General features: G+C 41.5%; 1 protein-coding gene across 1 annotated transcript in view; it reads right to left on the bottom strand.

The window, feature by feature from the left end:
• The window catches only part of LOC309686516 (chloride channel protein C-like), a gene marked incomplete at both ends in the record, with an annotated part of 84620 nt that overhangs the window by 32668 nt on the left and 30311 nt on the right, over positions 1–21641 (bottom strand). Inside the window, one exon of the mRNA XM_082499224.1 lies at positions 7217–7383. Coding sequence (XP_082355350.1) covers positions 7217–7383 — 167 coding nt within the window. The remainder of the gene's footprint in view (positions 1–7216; positions 7384–21641) is intronic.

Genomic DNA, 21641 nt, shown 5'->3' with positions numbered 1-21641 from the left:
CCTTTAGGTAGCAACTTCATTAAACAGCCAAAATTACAGCAGGTCAAAAATCATCTTCTAGAGTTCACAAGAAGTTTTGCCTTTACGTAAGGCCTTTCAGTTAAGAACTTGACAATACTCAACAAACACAACAGATGCTGAAAGCCACACAAGGTATATAGGCACTATTTTCGTTCTATAATTGAGAAGACTAAAAAATAAATTGGCTCGGCCCAAGAAACATAAGGAAATGTGGCAGACCCAAAACCAGAACAGTCATTCCCCCTCATTCTCTTGCTTCTCTCCATACAGCCATCCTCCTCCTATCTCACATGAAGTTTTATATTAATACAATTGCACTGTTTGCATTGACTTTTTTTTCTTAAGAGACATGATTCAAATTTTGACACTGAAATCACTTCTTACTGAATTTTGAAATTTTGGGTGAAATTTAACATTAAAAATTTCTGAGAAAACTGTGTCTCTGGTCTCTGAAGATTCAGGCTGAAAAGGCCCTTTAGATCATTTTTGTATATCACTCAATGTCACTAAGTCTTGTTTTTCCCCAAACTCCTATAAAGAGAGATAATCTGATCTCCTGAAAACTGCAAAGCTGTACATCACCACCTGTGACAGTGAAAAAAAAAAAAAAAATGCATCAAAATAGTAAATATTGGGGTTAATATACAGCAGTAATCTTCCCAGCTGGAAGGGGGTTTTCTTGGGTTGTTTTTTTTTGTGGGTTGTTTTGTTTGGTTTGTTTTTTTCTTTGTTTTTGTTTGTTTGGTTTTTTTTTTTTTTTAGGAGCAGTCCTGGATAATTTAGAGCCAATCACAGAATGAAGGCCTGAGCACAGTGAAATAAGCTAGGATCAGTCTCTTCCCAGGTTAAAGGATTGTGGAGGGAGACAGGCTGGACTTCCCAACAGAGATCTGCAGGAGCTGGTGCAGGGGCAGGAGGGAGCAATAAATCTTTTTCTCTCTCTCCCTCCTATCCCTGGAGACAGAGGTGGGGGACAGCATCTGTCATTCGTTTCACCCATCCCACATGGGCACCACCAACCCCACATTAAAAACGAGGCAAGGCCATCCTGCTGTTCTTCCATGCACATAAAGCAACATCTGGCTTTGCCGCAGTATTTTTGTCACGGGGTCAATACCACCATTTATGGCTCCATACAGTTGCTTCTCAGGTAATGGGATCACACTAAACTCAAAATCCAGCACAAGAGAATAAGCAAAAAAAGGGGACTAAAACCAGTTCTTTGCCATGTTTGCTTAAGCCTGACATAAAGGCAACTTAAAGCCCAAATGTAATTTTAATAAATCTCACCCACATCTCAACACCTTCCCTCCATCTTTTCTGTGGCAGCCAGGGTTCTCCCCAGACAAAGCATGGCCTTGTTACAGCAGCTCCCTTTTTCCTTTGTGCAGCCAGAACAGGATCCAGCTTTCACCGCAAACACTCTACAAAAGATGGGCTGGATGCCCTCTGATGTGAAAACATTGCCAAGTCCACCCCCTAATGATGCCTCTCAGGATGAAAGCACCAAGCAGCCATGAAACACTTCTCAAAGAGGCGAGACAGGATGCACCACGTGCATCTTGGTAAGTTGTTTTTGAATGAACACTTGTGTCAGCAAGATGGGTAAGGAATGGGTAGCAGTTGCTACTAAAAACACCCTCCTCCCTCCTCAAAGTCTGGTAATTTTCAAAATCCAAAGCCTCATCTAAAAAGTTTGCTAATTACCCCAAATTTTATAACAGGCCAAACCAGGACCTTGGATCCCAAATAACTCTCAAACTTGGGTTGGCTCAAAATCTGGATCCAATGTCTGCAGTGTGGGCTAAGGGACTAGAAGGGAGAAAGAAAATAAAAAATAAAAAAAAATTAAAAATCGACCTTGCTACATGGATCTTTAATATAGGGCCACCTCTGATAAACTTTAAAAAAATATAATGAGACCACTATAATATATTCCAGTCAAAATTCTTCGCTCCCCAAAACAGCTTTATATGGTATGCAATTCAGAAACACCCAGGAGACGCTATAAGAACTTTGACAAGGCTAATATTAAGCTAGAACAAAACAGAACTACTGGCACCAGCTCCACTCAGCTCTTAAGTAAACTTGTCCCGTTAAAAAGTAGCCTCTAAGATATTTTCTCTCTGAAGTGTATAGTAGCTTATAAAAAGCAGGAAGGGTTGCCAAGTCGTAGATGTGTTCAAGTACTCCTTACCCTCATTAAAGAACATTCCCTGGCAGCCAGGAGCTTTGAGTGTTCCAGTGAACCAGATTTTATAAGGGGGGTGTTTACAGTGGTGTGCAATGTAGCTGGAAATCACGGTGCACCATAGCAGCCCTGTACTAGATACAGCTGTGTTTGGAGCTTTATCAACCAGGGCACAGAATACAACAGGAAGGGTGATCAATGAGGTTCCAGAAAAATAACGAGTATTAAGAAAACAAATCTCAAGCCTCCCTGCTCCGTAGGAAGAAAAGCATCGGGAGATGTCAGTGCCTAAATATGAATTAGGTAGTGAAATACCACCGAGGATCTAGGTCTCACTTCCACCAGTTTCACATATGACAGTACTTACAGAGATGTCTTCGTAGTGAGTATGTACATAATCTAGCTTCTTAATGTACCCACCGATTTCCACGGCAGTTAGGAGTTAAATTCTTTTGTGGATCTGGGCCTTAACACCCCACCCCCACCTTGTTCACGTAAAGGTTATTTTCTTTTCTCAATTCAGTGTCTAATGTATCTTGGGCATCCTGGGGATGCTATCCAGCCCTGGAAGAGGAATCAACAAATGGTCAAATACAGAAGGTCTTTTCATCCTTAACACTGATAAAGAACTGGTGAAGAGATGTACACTTTCTCCCTAGCAGTATGAGTGCTGAGGACCTAAAGGCATGTGTTCTCTTGAGTTTCTCATTTTTTCTCCCTGCTACCAACCAGGCACTGTTTTCCAAAGGCTTTTCAGTTTCACTTGAAGAAGGATCCCAATTTATGTGGCTTAAGCAAGCTGCTAGTTACCCAAGTCTTTCACTCTGCATACACAAATACAATTTATCACCTGTCTATAAACACACGCTAGCTACCAGTTCCTACACAGCCGACCTCTGTCCCTGTTATGATTTGGGGAATCCAGCAATGCACAGTTTATACATTTTGCAATCTTATGGAATAATTAACATTGAACAAAGAGGATGTAGAACCTGCCACACACGTAACTGTGCCACCTACACTTTCCCAGAGCATCAATAATGTGGTTGCAAACCCTCAACCCATCTGACACTACCAGAGAAAGAGGATAGCCTGTGCAAAATGACACCTGGGTATAGGCATCTGAAGATAAAAAAATACTCCCAAAACATAGCAAATAAGTGGAACTTAAAAACAGCAGAGCCTCACATGCTCTGGGTGGTCACTCTAAGATAAAAGAAAGACTAGAGAAGCAGACGGGCAGGCTCCCACACCTTGTTAGCTGCACGGCCAGTCAGAGAGAAAACAAGTGAGAAACCTTGGTCCACAGGGAAAACACATGCGAAGAAAAGTCATGGCCAGGCACCTTTCTGTAGAATTTTGACTCAAGTTTCAAGGATGCTCAGAAGTAACGAGGAAGCAGAGATAAGGAAAGAAATACAGAGACTAATTTATTTTTTTTTTTAACTGTCTTGCCTTATTCTGTGTATTCCTCATGCTAGGGAAAGCAATAGGATCTTTAGGTTTGGGATTATTACAAAGACTACACGTTGGGCTTCATAATTTGTTTCAATTATGACATTTTTTACTCTAAAAGGCAGATTATAAATCCAGAGTTCCCTTGGGTCAATATTCAGGGTTTGAAATGCCTAAGCTATAAGACAGATCTAGGGATCAGTCCAAATCCTGGAGGTCTAAGGTAGCTGAAAAGCCAAGTTTAATTTCTTTGAGGAGATAACGTGGTAAAAAAGCATCCAAGAAGTATGCTGAAGAGACCAAGAAATGGTCCGGTGCCATAGAATCATAGAACCATAGAATGGCCTGGGTTCGAAGAAACCATTGAAAATCAGTTAGTTCCAACTTCCCGGCTGCAGGCAGGGACATAGAATCATGGAATCATCTAGGTTGGAAGGGACATTTAAGATCACAGAGTACAACCATCAACCTAACACTGCCAAAACCACTACTAAACTATGTCCCTAAGCACCACATCTACCGATCTTTTAAACGCCTCCAGGGATGGTGATTCCACCACTTCCCTGGGCAGCCTGTTAAATCTTTCACTAGATCCAGTTGCTCAAAGCCCCATCCAGCATGACCTTGAATGCTTCCAGGGATGGGACATCCACAACTTCCCTGGGCAACCTGTTCTAGTGTCTCACCACCTTCGACATTAAAAATTTCTTCCTTGTGTCCAATCTAAACCTACCTTTGTCCCTTGTCCTATCACTCCAGGCCCTCCATCTTTCATCTCCATCTTTCCTATAAACTCCACATAAGTTTTGAAAAGCTGCAACTAGGTCTCCCCAGTGTCTTCTCTTCTCCAGGTTGAAGAACCCCAACTCTCTCAGCCTTTCTTCACAGGAGAGGCGTTCCAGCGCTCTGATCATTTTTGTGGCCCTTCTCTGGACATGCTCCAAAAGGTCCATGTCTTTGTTGTACTGGGAACCTCAGAGCTGGATGCAGTACTCCAAGTGGCATCTCACAAGAGCACAGTAGAGGGGAAGAATTACCTTCCTTGACCTGCTAGTCGTGCATCTTTTCATATAGGCCAGGACACAATTGGCTTTCTGGGCTGCAATTACACATTGCCAGCTCATATATGAATTTTCATCTACCAATATCTCCAAGTCCTTCTCTGCAGGGCTGCTCTCAATCCATCCATTACACTGTACTGATAACTGGTGATTTCCCCAACCCAGGTGCAGGACCTTGTTGAACTTCATGAGGTTCACAATGACCCACTCCTCAAGCCTGTCAAGGTCCCTCTGGATGGCATCCTTTCCCTCAACTGCACTACTCAACTTGGTGTCATCCGCAAGCTTGCTGAGGGTGTAATCCCACCGTCTATGTCATTAAGACATTGAACAGTACCAGTCCCAATACGGACCCCTGAGAGACACCACTTGTTACTGATCTTCATTTGGACCTTAAGCCATCGACTGCAACTCTTTGGACGCAAACATCCAGCTGTTTCCTTATCCATCGAATAGTCCATTCACCAAACCCATATCTCTCACCAATTTAGCAACAATGATGTTGTGCAGGACTGTATCAAAGGACTTACAGAAGTCCAGGTAGATGACATCCATAGCTCTTCCCTTGTCCACTGATGCAGTCACTCTATTGTAGAAGGCCACTAGATTAGTCAGGCATGATATGTCCTTTGTGAAGCCATATTGGCTGTCTCTGATCACCTCCCTGTCTTCCATATACCTTGACATAGCTTCCAGGAGGATCTGTTTCATGATCTCACCAGGCACAGAAGTGAGGCTTACTGGTTGGTAGTTCCCAGGGTCCTCCTTTTTACCCTTTTTAAAAATGGGTGTGATGTTTCCCTTTTTTCCAGTCATCGGGGACTTCACCTGACTGCCAAGACTTTCCAGATATGATGGAGAGCAGCTTAGCAACTCCATCTGCCAGTTCAGATGTGTATCAGCCTATTCAGACTATGTCTAAGAGGATTTAGACTAAAACTTGGCAGCAGGTGAAGCGTCTAGCTATAAAATCTTTACCAAGTTATGATACTATGCATTTTGTTTTAGAGTATCGGTATATTCTGTGACCAAGTTATCCAGAAACTTTCTTTAATGTTCCTGGAAAGGAAAGGGAAAGGAGTGGGAGGGAAATGAAATTTTATATATATATATAATATATATATTATAAATATATATATATATTTGTCCTTCAAGTGAATAGGACCTCACTCTGAACCAGGAAAGGAGCTATAATTCTTTCCATGGACTTGTCATCTAACTGGAATACCATGGGAAACTTTATGACTTCTTCCCCTCTGCTTTATCTGCCATGGTACATATAGAAGTCATCCATAATGTCACAGATTGTTTTTATTTCCTCCTACCACATTGCTGGCTCTTTTTCTTCTAATGTCGAATACAGTTAGATTATACCCATCATTCAATGTGCCTGCTACAAAACTTTCAGATATGGCTACATGCGGAAGAAAGTTATAAAGTGTGGACAGAACGAGTCACCAAGATTTTATTCTTCTACAGGGTCATTTGAAACTAAGAAATTGTCCAATAGACCTTCATACTGGGAGAAATGACAGCTAGTGTCCTGCAAATAGCTTTTGTTATGGTTATATACAAGGCAAATATGCCTTAAGAAAAAAAAAAAATTCTTTCAAGTCTTTCTATGGTAAATAAATAAATTTTTCCTTCTATTTCTTCACCACATTAAGATATTTTCTAGGAATTAGTTAGGTAAAGAATCAGCATTTCTTATAATTATTTTTTAGAAGACAATAGTACAGGGTTCTTACAGATAAATGTAGACCCAGCTCCTACATTTAGGAGAAAAAATGGTTCTCATTACTGGTGGTAAATGCCCACTTACAAACATAAGTTTTTGATACTGGCTCACACACTGGAAGATATACAGGACAGGTTGGATTAATGTAAGTTAAAAAATAAAACCCACAACTTTTTTCCAAGCTATTCATTTAGCCTGTAGTCAGTGGAGGCAATTCCAGAAGACAATTCATCCTAGCTGCCTTAAGTTGCTACCCTTGGATGAGAGGAATCATTGCCTGAAAATGTACGTCTTATGGTACCAAATACACAGGAAGCCTAGACTAGTAATCTAGAAGTTAGGTAAGGCAAACTCCACCATAAGAGACTCCGCATACTCTGTTGTTTTTCCTTTGCTCTGTGGCATTTGCTCACAAGAAGCAGTCACAACTGCCTGTGAAAACCTTTCCTAGATTCTCCATTGGACCAACTGGACCACTAATAAACAGCATCTAACTAGGCGCTACAGGGCACTTACTGCTTTCAGGACTCTGGTGGCAGTGGTAATTCAGATCCTACCATAAACTTAAAGAGAAAAGGAGTGTCTTTTGTTGTATTTGTACAGCACATTGTACTGTGGGGACGTTGTTCAGGATCAGGGTCTCCTTTTACTCTTTTGTCCCTCCAAGCTCCAGGTCTCAGAGAACCAACACAATGTCTGTGCAGAACTTAACACAGGAAACTTATAGATCAGCAGCATAAGAGACCTCACCATTTTCTCCTGTGATGAACAAAAGGCTCCACATCCAAGTAGGGAATGAGTTTCAGCTTCAGGAGGGAACTGTACAGAGATGCGTTGAACAAGTCGCCAACCATCTTGGCCACCATGACAGCCAGCATTATCAGTAGCAAGGACTGGACATCATTTGTGATCTCCACCTAAGGAGAAAAGAGAACAAAGGACTTCCTATTTTTTCATACACCTGGAGACAACGGCAATGGTCCAGGCAATGGACTACCTCATTTTTTCACGAGGGAACGGGAAGCAATTCAGTCTGCTAAAAGTGGAAGGGCACTCCTGCTCCTTTCCCAGGGATGGGTAATCAATCAACACTTCCACCAGAAAGTCTTGGCTGATGCAGTGACAGCTCCCCCCCGTTCCTATCAGCTTGAAGCACTGCACTTACATTAAAACTCACATCTGATTCCCATATTTCAGGTGGCTTGTGATAATTTTGAAGTATCAGAGGAGGGTAAGTAGAGATGGAGTAGCCAGATTGCTTAAAATAGCTTGGCATTGTGACAAATATTAAAAAATGCAAACAAATCCAAATATTTTTTCTTTCTTGCTGAGCTCAGGAGATATAAAATTGTTTTCCCATACTGCTGCTTCCTGACAGAACAAGCTCCTTGTACAAACATTGTCTTGAAGGATGCCAGAAAAGGGAACAAGAAGCTTTCAACAGAAGTCCAGCTCAAGAGATGAAGCAGCAGGAACATCACACGGTTACCATGCTGAATAACGTGCGGCAGCACAAGGCACGGTGCAGGCATCCCTGTCCCCATGATCACAAATCTGGGAATGTGGCACTGCAGCGCTGGTTGCAAAGAAACATATGTACAAATTACGGTAGCTCAGCTAAAACATCTTTCCCAAGTATATTTGCACTTTCTCCCTATGTAGTGAGGGTATGGTCAGAGGAGTGGCAAAGTATGCAGCATGTTTCAATACTTTTTCCCCCTTCAGCTATCTGGGTTTGCCTCCGCAGTTGGACACAGCCACCACAACAGTCCTGTTAGCTCACTGCAGCGCAAAGGTAGGCTGAGTTCACTTGACCTGCTACTGCAAATGTTTAACAGCGGTGGTGGCAGTGACTTAAAGCACACCGATAGAACTGCCTTTGAATAAAGGCAGAATGAATCCTCCTACAGAAGGTAAAGTGAATGCACTTAATGCCGTTTATGCCCAACTCACAATAAAGTCAAATATTTTTCATGGTGAAAATGACTGCACAGGAATATTCTCTTTACGCTACCTTAATAAGACCCTTTTAGTAAAAACTGCTACCTCCTTTTATTTACCACTATTTCTCCTACCATTGCATCCTATTAAAAAGGGATATTCATTAGCAATTATCTTGGGATTAAATACGCAAGCTTTCCTCATAACACTAAGAGGCTTTTGCCCAGAAACTTCTCTCTAATTCAGACAAAGCGAATTGTAGCACAAAGCGAATTGTAGCACACTGCCATTTAATAGACCTCATTAGTTAGAGATTGCTAAGTACTCCAAGAATCTACATTCAAAGAATGCCAATAAACACATTTCTGCCCAATAAGCTGCAGCAAATTTATCCAGGCTTATACTTTCACCCTCCTGTCTCTGTTCTGCATTTGGAAAGATAACATCCAGGATGATTTACAGTATATCCCAACAAGGGACTCGCATGGCACGGTCAGCTGTGTACGACAGGGTCATGCAACTGTCCTGTCTGCTCGGACATAGCCAGGGATTTCTAATAACACCACAGCATTCTTTGAATGTCTCTTTAAACCTAGTGTTCAACTGTTTTATTTAAAAACACCAGAAACATGTCAGTTGAAAGGAAAAGAGCAACTGTGGGATTTTAAGAATTGCTTCATCATATCTGCCACAACCCATTCACACAGACGGAGACTCCTTTATTGTGGATTCCTTTGGAGGTTTTTTTTTAAAGTATCTTGCTATGGGGAACTCTTCTGGAATAAAACAAGCATTAAAAATTAATACAAAAACACTCTTAAAGTTTATAAAAGCACTCTAAAACTCTGAATTTAAAAACTCTTGAAACTCAAACTCTAAAAAAAACCACTTTCAAGTGATTGCTTTAACCTATACAGAACATCTCCAGAACAGCAAGAACCAGAGCCTGGCTTTCCATGCTCCCCTCCTTGTTTTTCATCCCATTTTATCCCTTCCTCCTACCCTCCCACCCTCTAGCAGGAACGGACAAGCTGGCCTGGCCCAAGCCCTCATCCTTTATTGTCGCAATTATTCAAACAGCATTTTACATCTGCTATTGAGAAACTCTGAGGCTTGTGCTGATTTTCCCCAGCCCCGAAGCCCTCCTGAGTGCTGGGGTCTGGGGGCAGAGGGATGGCTCCTCTCTACAGCAGCGCATCGAACGCTCGGAGCAAGTGCCTCTGGGTTCAGCGTCGGACTTTGCTTCCTCCAAGAGTTAACGCCTGCCGAGCAGAAATGCTGTTTATCTTTGGCAGACTAGTATGGCTGAGGTCATTAAAGACAGACATGTTAAAAGCATTTTGAGCAATATCTTTTGTACGTAAGTAAATTTAAACTTTGGCAAAATAGAGCTGATAGAGTTGTCCTGAACTCTCATTACAGATGGAAACTGGAGAGGCAATTTTTGTGATATGAAATTTTCTTGGAAACAGGCAACATTAGAGCAAAAACCATAAAGCAAGTCTGCATATGACTTAGAAATCAATTATAAATTTGAAGTATGAGCATGAAAAACAGATAAAATCATTTATAAAATTTCGAGAAAACTTTGCATGAAAATTTAACCTGTTATGTGACCTTAAGATAAGGTGAAGCTGTACACTAATTATAGATCAGGTTATTCGTAAAATCCAGCCTACAGCAAAAGTTTTATTAAAACATTGACCTGATTTCACATCCAAGTATTTGGAGAGCTAGAGAAAACCTCATTTCCTTCTTACTGGGGGTTCTCAAGTTGTGGGAGAACATTTATGAGCTATAAAAGCACATCTAATACAAAAATAAACTCCAGACATCAAATAAGAAATGCTGGGGGACGGAATTGCAACAAAGAAAGATTCACACACAAAAGGTGCAGTCACTCATATTAGAAAAAGAAAAAATATGCTGCTCTTAGCGCAGAAGAAAATGGAGGAATTCATCAAAACCTGCAGCTAAAACCTAAGTCCGCTAATGACAAAGATGACGGCAATGCAGCAGCAAAGCTCCCCTTAGGAAGCACAAGTTAATCCAAGAGCTGTGATAGATTCAAGTCATCTTATATAAACATATGGACACACACAAACCTACACACGCATATATGTGCTCTTCGTAAGGCTTTATTAGTATTCCCTGTTTAGAGAAGGGCCATCTGCTGCCTGCCGAGAGAGACAAAGTGCAGAGCCTCGGGAGGCGGCTGCATGAGGAAGTCAGGGCTCGGTGAGCTTGGGTGTGAATTTACTGCGTATTAGCTGCCCTGCGCTAACTGCCCGTTGGGGTACCCTTGGTGCTCGGGAGGTGAAAAACAACATACTCCGCCTTCAAAAAGGAGCCCGCCTAACTCGCGTGAAAGCGCTCTTAAAGCTAACCTGCACAAAAGCACTCGTAGTAGGCCCTAGAAGCATCCACCCAGGGAATTAGTGCCAAGTAACCAGCAATTAGTGCCAAGTAACCAGCAGGCTGTAAATTCACGCTGCAGCTCCCTGCATACTAATTCTCCCAGCAGACAGGCTCTCGTAAGCCCAGAACAGCAGCCAAGCAAGCCCAGCCACAGCCCAGCGCCATCAGGAGCCCAGGGCTGGAAGGTTACGCAGCCTCTCCTTCAAAAATACCTATCTGTTCAAACCAGTTCCTAAAGAATTTAAGAAAGGAACAAATTATACAGACTACTACAGAGGGAGAGATAAAATAAAGGTGACAAAAGCAGAGAAAGGAAAGGGGGAAGTTAGGGGCAGCCACCAAATGCCTACAACTCTTCAGCCATTAAACGTGATGTTTCATTTATTGATATTCATGCCAAGCCTGCGTTTTTAGGGGCTGCTCTTTAGGATGCAATTTACTCTCCGTGCATATTGCCAGATATTATTTTTTTTTTCCCTTTTGATCCTACGGGTGCGGCAAGCTGTGCCAAAAATGTCTTTGCCTAGGGCACCCGTCTATGCAAAGCCAGCAGTGCTAATAGGCGCTGGAAGCACTCGGCGCTGACACTTCATACATCAGCAGCCTAGTAAATTGCACCTATTTTTTTTTCCAATATTCTTTCTATATACAAAATCTTGAAAAATGTCGTTTACACACACACAGACCACAATTAATTTATTAGCACAGTTATTCAAACCTCTTTAAATATCTTCTTTGTCACCGGAGGCACTTTTCAACAACCCCCATGGTCCTGAGTTTCTCAGGCCTCCACATCATTATAATCTATTAGGCACCTTCATGTTAGCTCTGTTTTATTATATAACACATAATTATGCATTTCATTAACAGCATCACCAGGCACAGCACATCAAAGGGAGAAAGGCAGCTGCCCAGGAAATTCAAAAAGATGCAGTTTACTTAAAGCTCACTGTTAAAGACCCTCCCCCACTTTTCAATCAAATTGTGGTTAACATGTTTCAAAGGTTTTACTCCAGCTCAGAGAACAGAGTCCAAACGAACTCATTAGACGCAAGGCTGCTGATACAGTGAATATTCCCTGAACACTTGATATTTCCAATAACGTAAAAGAAAAGATTGTGAGCCATCTACATAATGCAAATCAATTTTCTTTCTTCTACTGGAAACCCACTTAGCAAGAGAGCTCCCTTGCTACTTGCAGCCTACACTGACACATGCAGAAGAGAGAGCCTATCAAAAATGAAAAATAAAATAAAAAAAATAAAAGATTTATTTTGGAGTCAAATTCATTTTTCAAGATTTGTTCAAACAAAGAGCTGCCTGGCAAATTGAACAAACAAAAGACAAAATCTCCTTCCTTCCCATGATACAAAGATTATCGTCCTCGGTAGAAGCAAACTCTCCAAAAGAAATATTTATGTCGTTCTTCACAAGGTTACACACCCTTAACTGAAAGGCCTGGAATTTGGACAAAATTTGGGAAAAACCAAGCAGCTGCTGAACAAAGGTACAAGACTGTGTCTGAGAGCGAGTATAAAAAGGGGGTAGATGGGAAGGGACATGAAATCTTGGTACTACCAGCCAAATCCAATAGTTTTGGAGTTGAGGCTGCAGCTGGCATAAAACACCAGCTCTGGCCACAGCTTCCCGGTCTCCATGCCACCAGATTTTGTGGAAGAACACACAGTCCCCCAGGAAAGCACCTTTCGTTTCTCTCACATACAACCAGAACGTCTCTCATTTGACATTTTTGCTACTGTTGATAAAAGACACCAAGAAAACATTGTTCATAGTCAACAGAACATTTCCAAAGGGCGGAGGGCTTGTAGCCAGAAGAAAACTTTTGATCATTTTTTCTTGGAGCAAATGCCAACAAGGTTGCAAGCTGATTGCTTGATGTAAAGAAGGGAAGGAGAAAACAATTCTCTATTCACGACAGTAAAAAAGCTGTTCATGCAGCTTTCTTGAGAACAGGAGTTTATGGAAATAACATCTCACAAGATTAAGTTATTTGTATTGTCACAGCCATTTCATAAACAATGCAGATCTGCATTTCTATTTCTTTAATCTCTGGATTATGATCTGCTGGCCCTCAACAACCTGTGCGTTGAACACTTGAGTCACTTTACTCCCCACTTAATAACGTCCTGACAAACTATGAATTGAAATGTCATTATCATGGTCCGCTATTTTCATCTGGGATTATGCCAAAAGAGGCACCTTCTTCACATATCGATCCAGCTGAATACTCCCTCCCTGAACTTCCATTAATCTCTCTCTTTAAAACTGAGTGAAAAATACTCCCTTCCTGTGCACTTCACCTTCAAAGAAATCCTTTATATTCTTAGGACTACATCCATTAGCTCAACTCGATTTACTGTATCTCCTTATCACCATCATTGCTGGAAATTTTTGGAAAAGTGGGATGCTGCAATACAGTAAACATAAATCACCTAAAAAGACACAATTGTCATGCTAGCTCCGAAAAGTTATGCATTCGAGTTCCCTCACACTGCTGAAAATGATTATTTCTTGCAGCCTCAGGCACACAAAGCCATGCATCACACTCTACAAAGGGCGGCACACCCAGCGTAGGTTCACTGTGAGGACGTCCTGCCAAACCCCAGTGCCAGGAGGATTGCACAATTAGTGGGATTCTTCCTTTTCCAGAACTCAACCCCATTAACTATTCCAGGCCATTACAAGGAGTAGGCAGCCTCTAGCACCCTAGAACTTAATTAATGCCAAGACAGAGCACGAAAAAATATCTTAGCATAGGGCGCACACTTTTTTTCTTTAAGCAAAATAGTTCTAATTAATCACACTCGTGCACTGCTTCTTAATTTACCTTAATTCATAATGTTCAGTGAGATCTCATTCCCATTTTTTTAATTTAAATATTTGTGTGAGTTTTTCTGAAGCCAACCAGCATTTTGTTGATGATTTCCTTGTTAAAAGGGAGAACAATTTTTTTCCAAGACCTAATAGGGCAGCAGGAGATTGCTAAAGAGAACATAGAAATAACCGGCACAGGTAAGTAATCCCTGGAAACAGATCAAAACCCTTTGAGCCTCAGTCCTTGGGAACTTGGATGGAAGATGCTATGCAAATGTTTGATTTCTTGTTTCAGTCCCTCAAGGCCTATAAATACATCTGTTTTGGCAGGTTGTGGCAATGGATGCAAGTGATATCGGAAACAGTATAGGTGATAGCTGTGGCTCTTGCCAAGATCCCCTGGAAAGATATCTATCAGTGTTTTCTTTTTTGGTAATCTGTCTCTTTATCTTACATACATAACAGACACCAAACCCTGAAAGGAGGTTTCAAAGCCTAAATCCTTGTCTCAGGAAGGTAACACTGGTGTGTGTTGTGTCAAGTGAAGCTTCTATTAATAAAAGTAGCAGCATTTTGTATGTGTGTTGCTGAATATGCCTAAACATTCAGCAGGCTCACGTATTAAATCTTTTCAAAACAAGCACTGCACTATTTAATAACCCAGCTAAGCAACCTTGAACTTTTTTAACCCACAGTATCACAGAATTCTTTAAATTATGATTCATGAGCATTTTTTTAAATAAGATAGACAACTGCAATGAATATCTGTGATATTTAAGTGATGCTAAAACCAGAATGCCACAATTCTTTTGGTCCCAGCTCCTGAGGTCTAGAAAAGGCTGGAGAAGACAGACCAGACAGTGGATTTACCGAGGCTATTTGATAAACGCTCTACACCATGGGCTGCAAACTTCATTTCAGCTTTACCTTCAGTAGGAGATTAGACCTTAAATATCAGAACAGAGAGCTTACAAAAGCTTCTTGTTCTCAAAACGAGCATAGGTATTCCTTTGGTGAGCCTCCAGTTTCTTACAGAAGTGCATTACAAAATATGAGGTCCTGAAACCGTTCCCCATCCCCTTCTCCACGAGAGTACAGTTTCACTTATTTCATTTTCCAGACAAGCTACTGCCAAAAAACACACGGTGCTCTTCCCCTAGTTGGGGCAAATTCAACAGAAATTAGTAAGACTTAATGGATTTAACAGTTTGTTGATTATGCATTGCCACTATGATTATTTTGGGATTAATTTGAATGAGAATAGGATCAGTACAGCACTACTCTGCATCTCCCCTTTTTACTCTTTTTACAAAGAGTAAAAAGGTGACATCACTTGCAATTAGGTTCTGAAATAACTTTACATACACCATTCAAACACACTGGGCTCCTCCTGACAGGCGGTGTAAGTAGAGCAATTGCTTACCCTGTTAGGAATAACTGTAGGCTTGGAGACTCTGAAAAATCCTTTTGACTAGTGTTTAAACTCTTTATTAGAAAAAATATCAGGCAGCTTAGTAACAGAAAATTGGGCCCTGTCAAAACAACTTCTGTGAACCACCACAGGTGTAATCAAAAACGTTAAGTGAGCCCTAAAGTATCTAAGTGTGACAGGCTGATGCATTAAACAGCCAAGCACTGGGAACAACCTGCCAGATGAGTTTCCAAATAATTAAGCACTTCCTCTGTCTGCTTTGAAGGAAATATGACGTGAAAAATCTTGAGTACTACACATTTGTCCCAGCTTCTGCAAAAGATTTTCCTTTCCCCACCAAAATCAGGTGGAAAAAAAAAAATCAACCATGTGGCATTCTCTCCTGAGGAGTCAAAAATGAAGACTGTGCAGAGAATCCTGACCAAAGCTAAACTCGGTACCGAGTAACCCTGCTGGAGTAACTGTACCAAACTATTTTTAAGCATCTGAGGAGAGAAGAATTTGAACCTGACTGTTGAGTGGGTATATACGCCTTCCGGCCCTTCTTCTGGTAAGGACTCCATAGTACGTGTCTTATTAACCAGCACGGCCAAAAATGCTCCCTGATCCAAAGCATGTACACGTGTACTCACTCAAAAGCAAGGGTCAAAATCTTCTCTCATCTACACCAATGCGCCATGACAGATGCTGACACCACCTGTCGTGAGCCTCTATTACTTTCTCACACAGGACTGCCTCCCCCCACAGGCAGCTGTGTGCTCCTTATCATTTTCTCTCCAGAGCACCGGGCTACGTTTTCCCCAGAAGCCCAATGCCCCTTTCACCCCCTTCCATCTTGAGCAAGTCAGAGGAAGGCACGATCAGAGATGTCCTAAGGTCTGTGCTGCCAATGTGTGCTGTGAGGATGTATTAATTTTTTACAGTCAGTTCTTTGCCTTGTCTTTGTTCCCTCCCAAGTATTGCACGTGCTCTGTTAAACAAGGAGGAGAAAGGGAGAAGTATGACCTGAGCCTTCCAAATAAATTCTCTTTCCTTTGAACAAGGGTCAGGCTGAGGAAGAGCGTGAGGTGGAAGCAGTATAACCAGAGTAACCTGAGGTCATGCTTCATGCTACGTTATCTGAAGCACCAGCCAACTCCGACTCCAGCTATCTCCACAGCTGTGTAACTTTGTCCTTTCTAAAGCCAGGCACCGCTGCTTCACAAGTTGCACCAGCAACTGCAGAAGTCACCTGCTGCTGCATAACTCATCAGTGGACAACCTGGGTTGCCACTGCCAGTTTGGGGTGGGTTGTTTTCTTTTAGAGATGCAAGAAATCAGCTCAGGTCTGGCTCTGCAAGCACTCGAGTTTTTCCATCATCACTCTTTCATATTTCAAAATGAAAGAGCCGTCTTTAGGACAAGTCCCGCTCGCAGCCATTTACACTCCTCTTTTCTCCAAAGCCTCTACTTTTCCACATGCTTTCACGGCTTCTCCTCCGTGCCTGCCTCCATTCAGTCTTGCTCACAACAGTGGCACACCTTTCACCAGCACTCACCACCACCACCACCACTGTGTGCGTGTCCTGGACCCAGTCATTCCTCTTCCAAAAAAAAAAAACCAACAAACAAACAAACAAAAAAAACCCACACACCAAAACCAACAGGGAAAACATTGAAACTTCGGCAACAAAACACGTTGTTCTGCCCATCTTGAGCAGAGGGGAGGCCATGCTCTTCCTTAGGGATCTGCCTCTCTCAGGACCTACAGTAGGAGCCTCCTTCCCACCGAAACACCGTGTTCAGCCCAGCAGCTGCTGGGTTGTGTAACCACTTGCTCCTGTTTCAGCTGGGTCCAATAATCAAACAGGGATTTCTGGCCCCAAGACCCCATTTATTAGAGCACCTGGTTACATGGGTTTTTTAATTCAAGATGATAATAAAGCTCTCAGGCTGTGAGAAAAAAAAAAAAAAAGAAAAAAAAAAAGATAGGCTTATAGTGGTAGCTTTTGTCCCAGAGATAAATCATTTTCCCAAAATCCAGAAAAAAAACACTATTGGCAACATTCTGAAGGTTTTAAAGTTAAAAATATAACAAAACTTAATGGTTTCAGATGCTTTTCATGACACTGTAACTGAAAAATGTCTTTAATTTGGAAACAAATTAAAGTTGGCAAAGAATTAGTACATAAGACAGCCCAATTGCATCTTGTAATTCGAAAAAAATTAAAAACAGATAAGATATTGTGAATTAAAAATAACTTCTGCACATTAAATTCTCATTAACTTTCATTAAGTTTTGTCTTACATGTCCCAAATGTACAATTGTATGTTGTAATACACTAGATCGCTTTATTTATAAAATACCTTTAAAGCTACTGAAAGCTAGAGCCAGAAAAATGACTATATAAAAATGTTATCTTCTCATATTACAACTTAATTTCCAATGTGTGTATTTAAAACAGAGATGCAGTCTCAATTTCAATATTTCAGATGTACAACTGAACTTTCTAAAAGTTCAATGCTTGAATCCATGTACAATTCAGTCGTGTCTGTTTATTTTACTGATAAAAACCCGGTGCCGAAGCTGAAAGCTATATTAGAGATAAAGCTAGATTCTCTTTGAATTTGTGAATTACCTACAGACTAACCAACTGTCCCATAGTTGCAGTTCTTTACAGATGATGAATGAATGAATCAGAGGGGACTTGTTCTGACTTTCTTGGGCTGGGTTCACAAGGCTACCATCCAGAAAGAAAAAGGGGTTTCTTTCACTTTTTCCCTACAAGCGTACATTTTTTTATGGAACGTTCCAGTGGCTTGACAAATTGTTTATCATCCCTATAGAGCAGTACTTTTTAGGTTAAAATCCAAAAAGCTTTCACTTGGAATGCTCTTCTGGTGTCTCTTGAGAATTTTAAGCTTGGATTCCACTTGGCCTCTCAGATTAAACTACATCTCCCACGATGCACCGTGTATTGCCCCCACCTTCCTTGAACACACCAAGAAACTCTCTTTGGTGTTTCATGGGAAATATTTCATTCCTTACAGAAAAATGCTAGCATGAAACAAAAAAGCTTATAGCAAGACATTTCAAAGATTTTTTTTTCTTTATTTCTGTTTTTCAGATGTTCAACTTTCTGATGAAATGTCCAAGGTTTTTGTAAAAACAAATCTGAAGGCCTCATTTTCAGTCAAAAATAAAGTAGAAGGGAATTTTTTTAAATCATTCTAACCTGGATAGTGCTGAAAAAACAAGCTATTGCAGACTTCCGTGTTTATAGTCACTCCCACCACAAAGCTAAGCACTGAAGAACATTTTGCTGCATTTGACTATAAGATCATATTGATCTTATTTGACAATAAGAGTTTTCACATGAACAAGAAATTCATGTATCTCAAATCAGCCTGTTCTCCTGCTTGCTGGTATGCCAAAAGCATACTCAGCACTCAGAGAAGTTTTCTCCTCACACCTCAGCGAACTATGATCCTTATCTAGGAAAGGATCGCACTTTGGATGGCATTACAAATTTGGAAAGGAACCCCTTTCTCTTCAACTAGTCAGATGTTACACCACATTTTACGTGATGAAAACAAGACCGGTTTCTTTTAAGACCAGAAGGACTGATTAAATCATTTAATTTGACATCTTGCAAAATATCCTCCTTCCTGGAGTTCCTCATGCTGTAGGACCTGCCCTGAAGAGCTGTCATGGACTGAAATCCAATAGCCTCCATTTTCTGAAGCCCACCCCACCTCACAACCGTGCCACAGGTCCTGAGCCCCATCACTTCGGGGTCAGCTGCTCCTCCGTTCGGGAAGAACACAAGGACACCTGTACGCACACCCAGCTTTGTGCCAGCACTCATTTTGTGCATTTAATAATTTACCAAAAAAATGTAAGACAAACTAGGTGGAAACTGTGCATTAGAGAAAAGCACCTGCACTCCAGTTGGGACTTCAGGGTGGTCTATTGTCTATTGCTACTAATGCAAGATCCAAGAAGACTGCCAGTATGTGAATAAGTCTTACGTAAGGCACAGTTTGTGCTGAAGAGCCTTTGGGCCTTCCTCCTCTGCAGGAGCACCTCCTTGAGTAACATCCAGCTCCTTTGCAGCCTCTCCTTGTTGCCTACACAAGGGTCATGGGCACTCACAAACCAGAGGGGGACAAACCCCGGAGAATGACCAAACAAAACAACCATTTCCTACTGAGAGCTGCTCCCGCCCTTACTTTCCAGCTCAAGGAGCAGAAGGGAAGAAGGAAAAGCAGGAGCTCCAGGTGGCAGAAACAGCCCCCAACCAAATGGGGGCAGAGGCTGTCCAAGGCAAGCAGACACTGCTGTTTCATATGGCAAAGGGCATATTGACCACCAGAGCCATCCTCCCTCCCTTCTCAGGAAGGCCTTGCCCTGCTAGCAGCCAAGTAAAACAGCAACAGGTAATGGGGGCAGCAGGTAGGCTGGACCAGAAAGCTGAGGAAATGTTGTTCACTAAGGGTCATGGTTTTAAACTGAAACAGGGAAGATTCAGATTAGATATTAGGAAGAAATTCTTTACTCTGAGGGTGGTGAGACACTGGAACAGGTTGCCCAGAGAAGTTGTCGAGGCCCCATCCCTGGAGGTGTTCACGGCCAGGCTGGATGGGGCTTTGAGCAACCTGGTCTAGTGGCAGGTGTCCCTGCCCATGGCAGGGGGGTTGGAACTAGACGATCTTTAAGGTCCCTTCCAACTCTAACCATTATGTTCTGACAGACGCGCAAAAAAGTAAAAGCAGTTCACCGAGTAACCCAGCATTTCTACTACAACATTCTCCCTGCTTCTAAACTTAAGATCTTGGAAAAAAAAAAAAAAAAAAAAAAAAAAAAAGAGCATGTAAGTTAATAATATGCCCCTCAAAATCACTCAGAAGAGTATTAATAATTTTCAGAGATGAGCAGGAAATTCACAGAAATGCTACAAGGTACAACTGGGTACCAACCAAGACTCAAACACGGCTGCTGGCAGTGCAGTCTGTGGCTCTCCAGCACCAACAGAGGAGAAAGATGAAGTGGAAAATAACAATCCAACTACTCCCAGCATGTTGAAAGGCACAGCTATACAGACTTTTTCCAGCATTTCATTAGACAAGAAATCCTAGAATTTACACCTATTAACATTTACATTTAATCTAAGTGCAATACATATCACAATTTTTTTGCCCAGTCGACGAACAGTTTATCCATCTTCGCCTGTGGTGGAATAGAGTTACCATCCATTAGATCAGGCGTCACTTCGGAGAGGTTTGATTTAAATCAATGAGAATTCCTCGCCCCCTGATGATCTCTTTAGCAACAACACAGAAAAGCAATACCACAAGCAGCCAGGATTGTTTTCACTGTTTGGTCCTCAAACACCAGCTATGCGATATTATCTGACACCTCCACTCAACAAGGAAAGAATTTACATTTGTTTTAGCATTTTCAAAACCATCCTTCCTGCTTGCATCATCATTACTGTAAGTGGTTTAAAATGCAGCATTTTGCATCTTACAACCACTGAGCAACACAGCTCTCTTGTGAAAAACTTCCACTGGATAGCAGGCAGATTTTACATGTATTTTAGAAGTCTTCTGCTTATTTTTCTAACATCTTGTATCACCGCTGTGCTCTTATTATAACTTACCTCAAGTTAATTGGATTGGGTGGTTGGCTGTGCTGTATTCTCACATCATGTCTGTAGAACCAGATGTGTGTCATCTACAGTAAGTGCCCACACCTGATCCTCTACTTAAATTTCTTGTGAAAGGACTTAAGCTTCTTGAGAGTTGCTCTCTCAGAGGAAGTGAAAAGGACAGCCACAGAATTTGCAACAATACATCCTGCCTATAATTTGAGGCAAGCACATTTTCCCTAAATTAAAAATACTGAAGAATATAGAGAGGGGAGAGTTTAGGGTTTGTTACTACCTGCTGACACAGTTATTTTTATTGCGCTTATTCAAGATGACCTGTAGCACTGCTGTGAAGCATGTCAAAAGTATACATTACAACCCAGTTATCCAAATTATGCAAACAATAAATGTTCGTTTTCATTTTTTAATGGAATGCGTAGAACAAATATACCAAGTTTCCTAACTACAGGACAGTGGTCACTTACAGCAGTGTAGTTTATTATATACAGTGCTCTGCCAGCATGCCTGTCTTGATGCAGGCACCAGAGAGCAGAAAGCACAAACAAACCTCATCGCCAAGCCTTCAATACTGTCTTAGGAACCAGATGATTTTACATACAGCTTGCTATTTATGCTGTATTGCAGGCTCAGACAGACATCCACAAGCAACTTTTCATAATGCTCTGAACCCCCATCAGATGGTCATTCTACTTCACTACCACCATGATGCCCATTAGCACAAGCCACTCATTCACAGCAGCCACACCCACCATTAGCAAGAGACTCAAGGACAGACCTTAGGCAATTTAATCCCCTTTGGTTTATATAACGACACTGCATTTCCCCTTCCAAATCCTAAAGAATGCTCTATTTTCTTCTTTAGTCTACATCCATCAAAAGCCCAATATTTCAGTGTTTC

The sequence above is a fragment of the Vanellus vanellus genome (assembly GCF_965231255.1).
Source record: "Vanellus vanellus genome assembly, chromosome: 2".
Taxonomy (NCBI): Eukaryota; Metazoa; Chordata; class Aves; order Charadriiformes; family Charadriidae; genus Vanellus; species Vanellus vanellus.
Note: the sequence above shows the minus strand (reverse complement) of the source record. Positions and strands in the feature narration are given on the sequence as shown.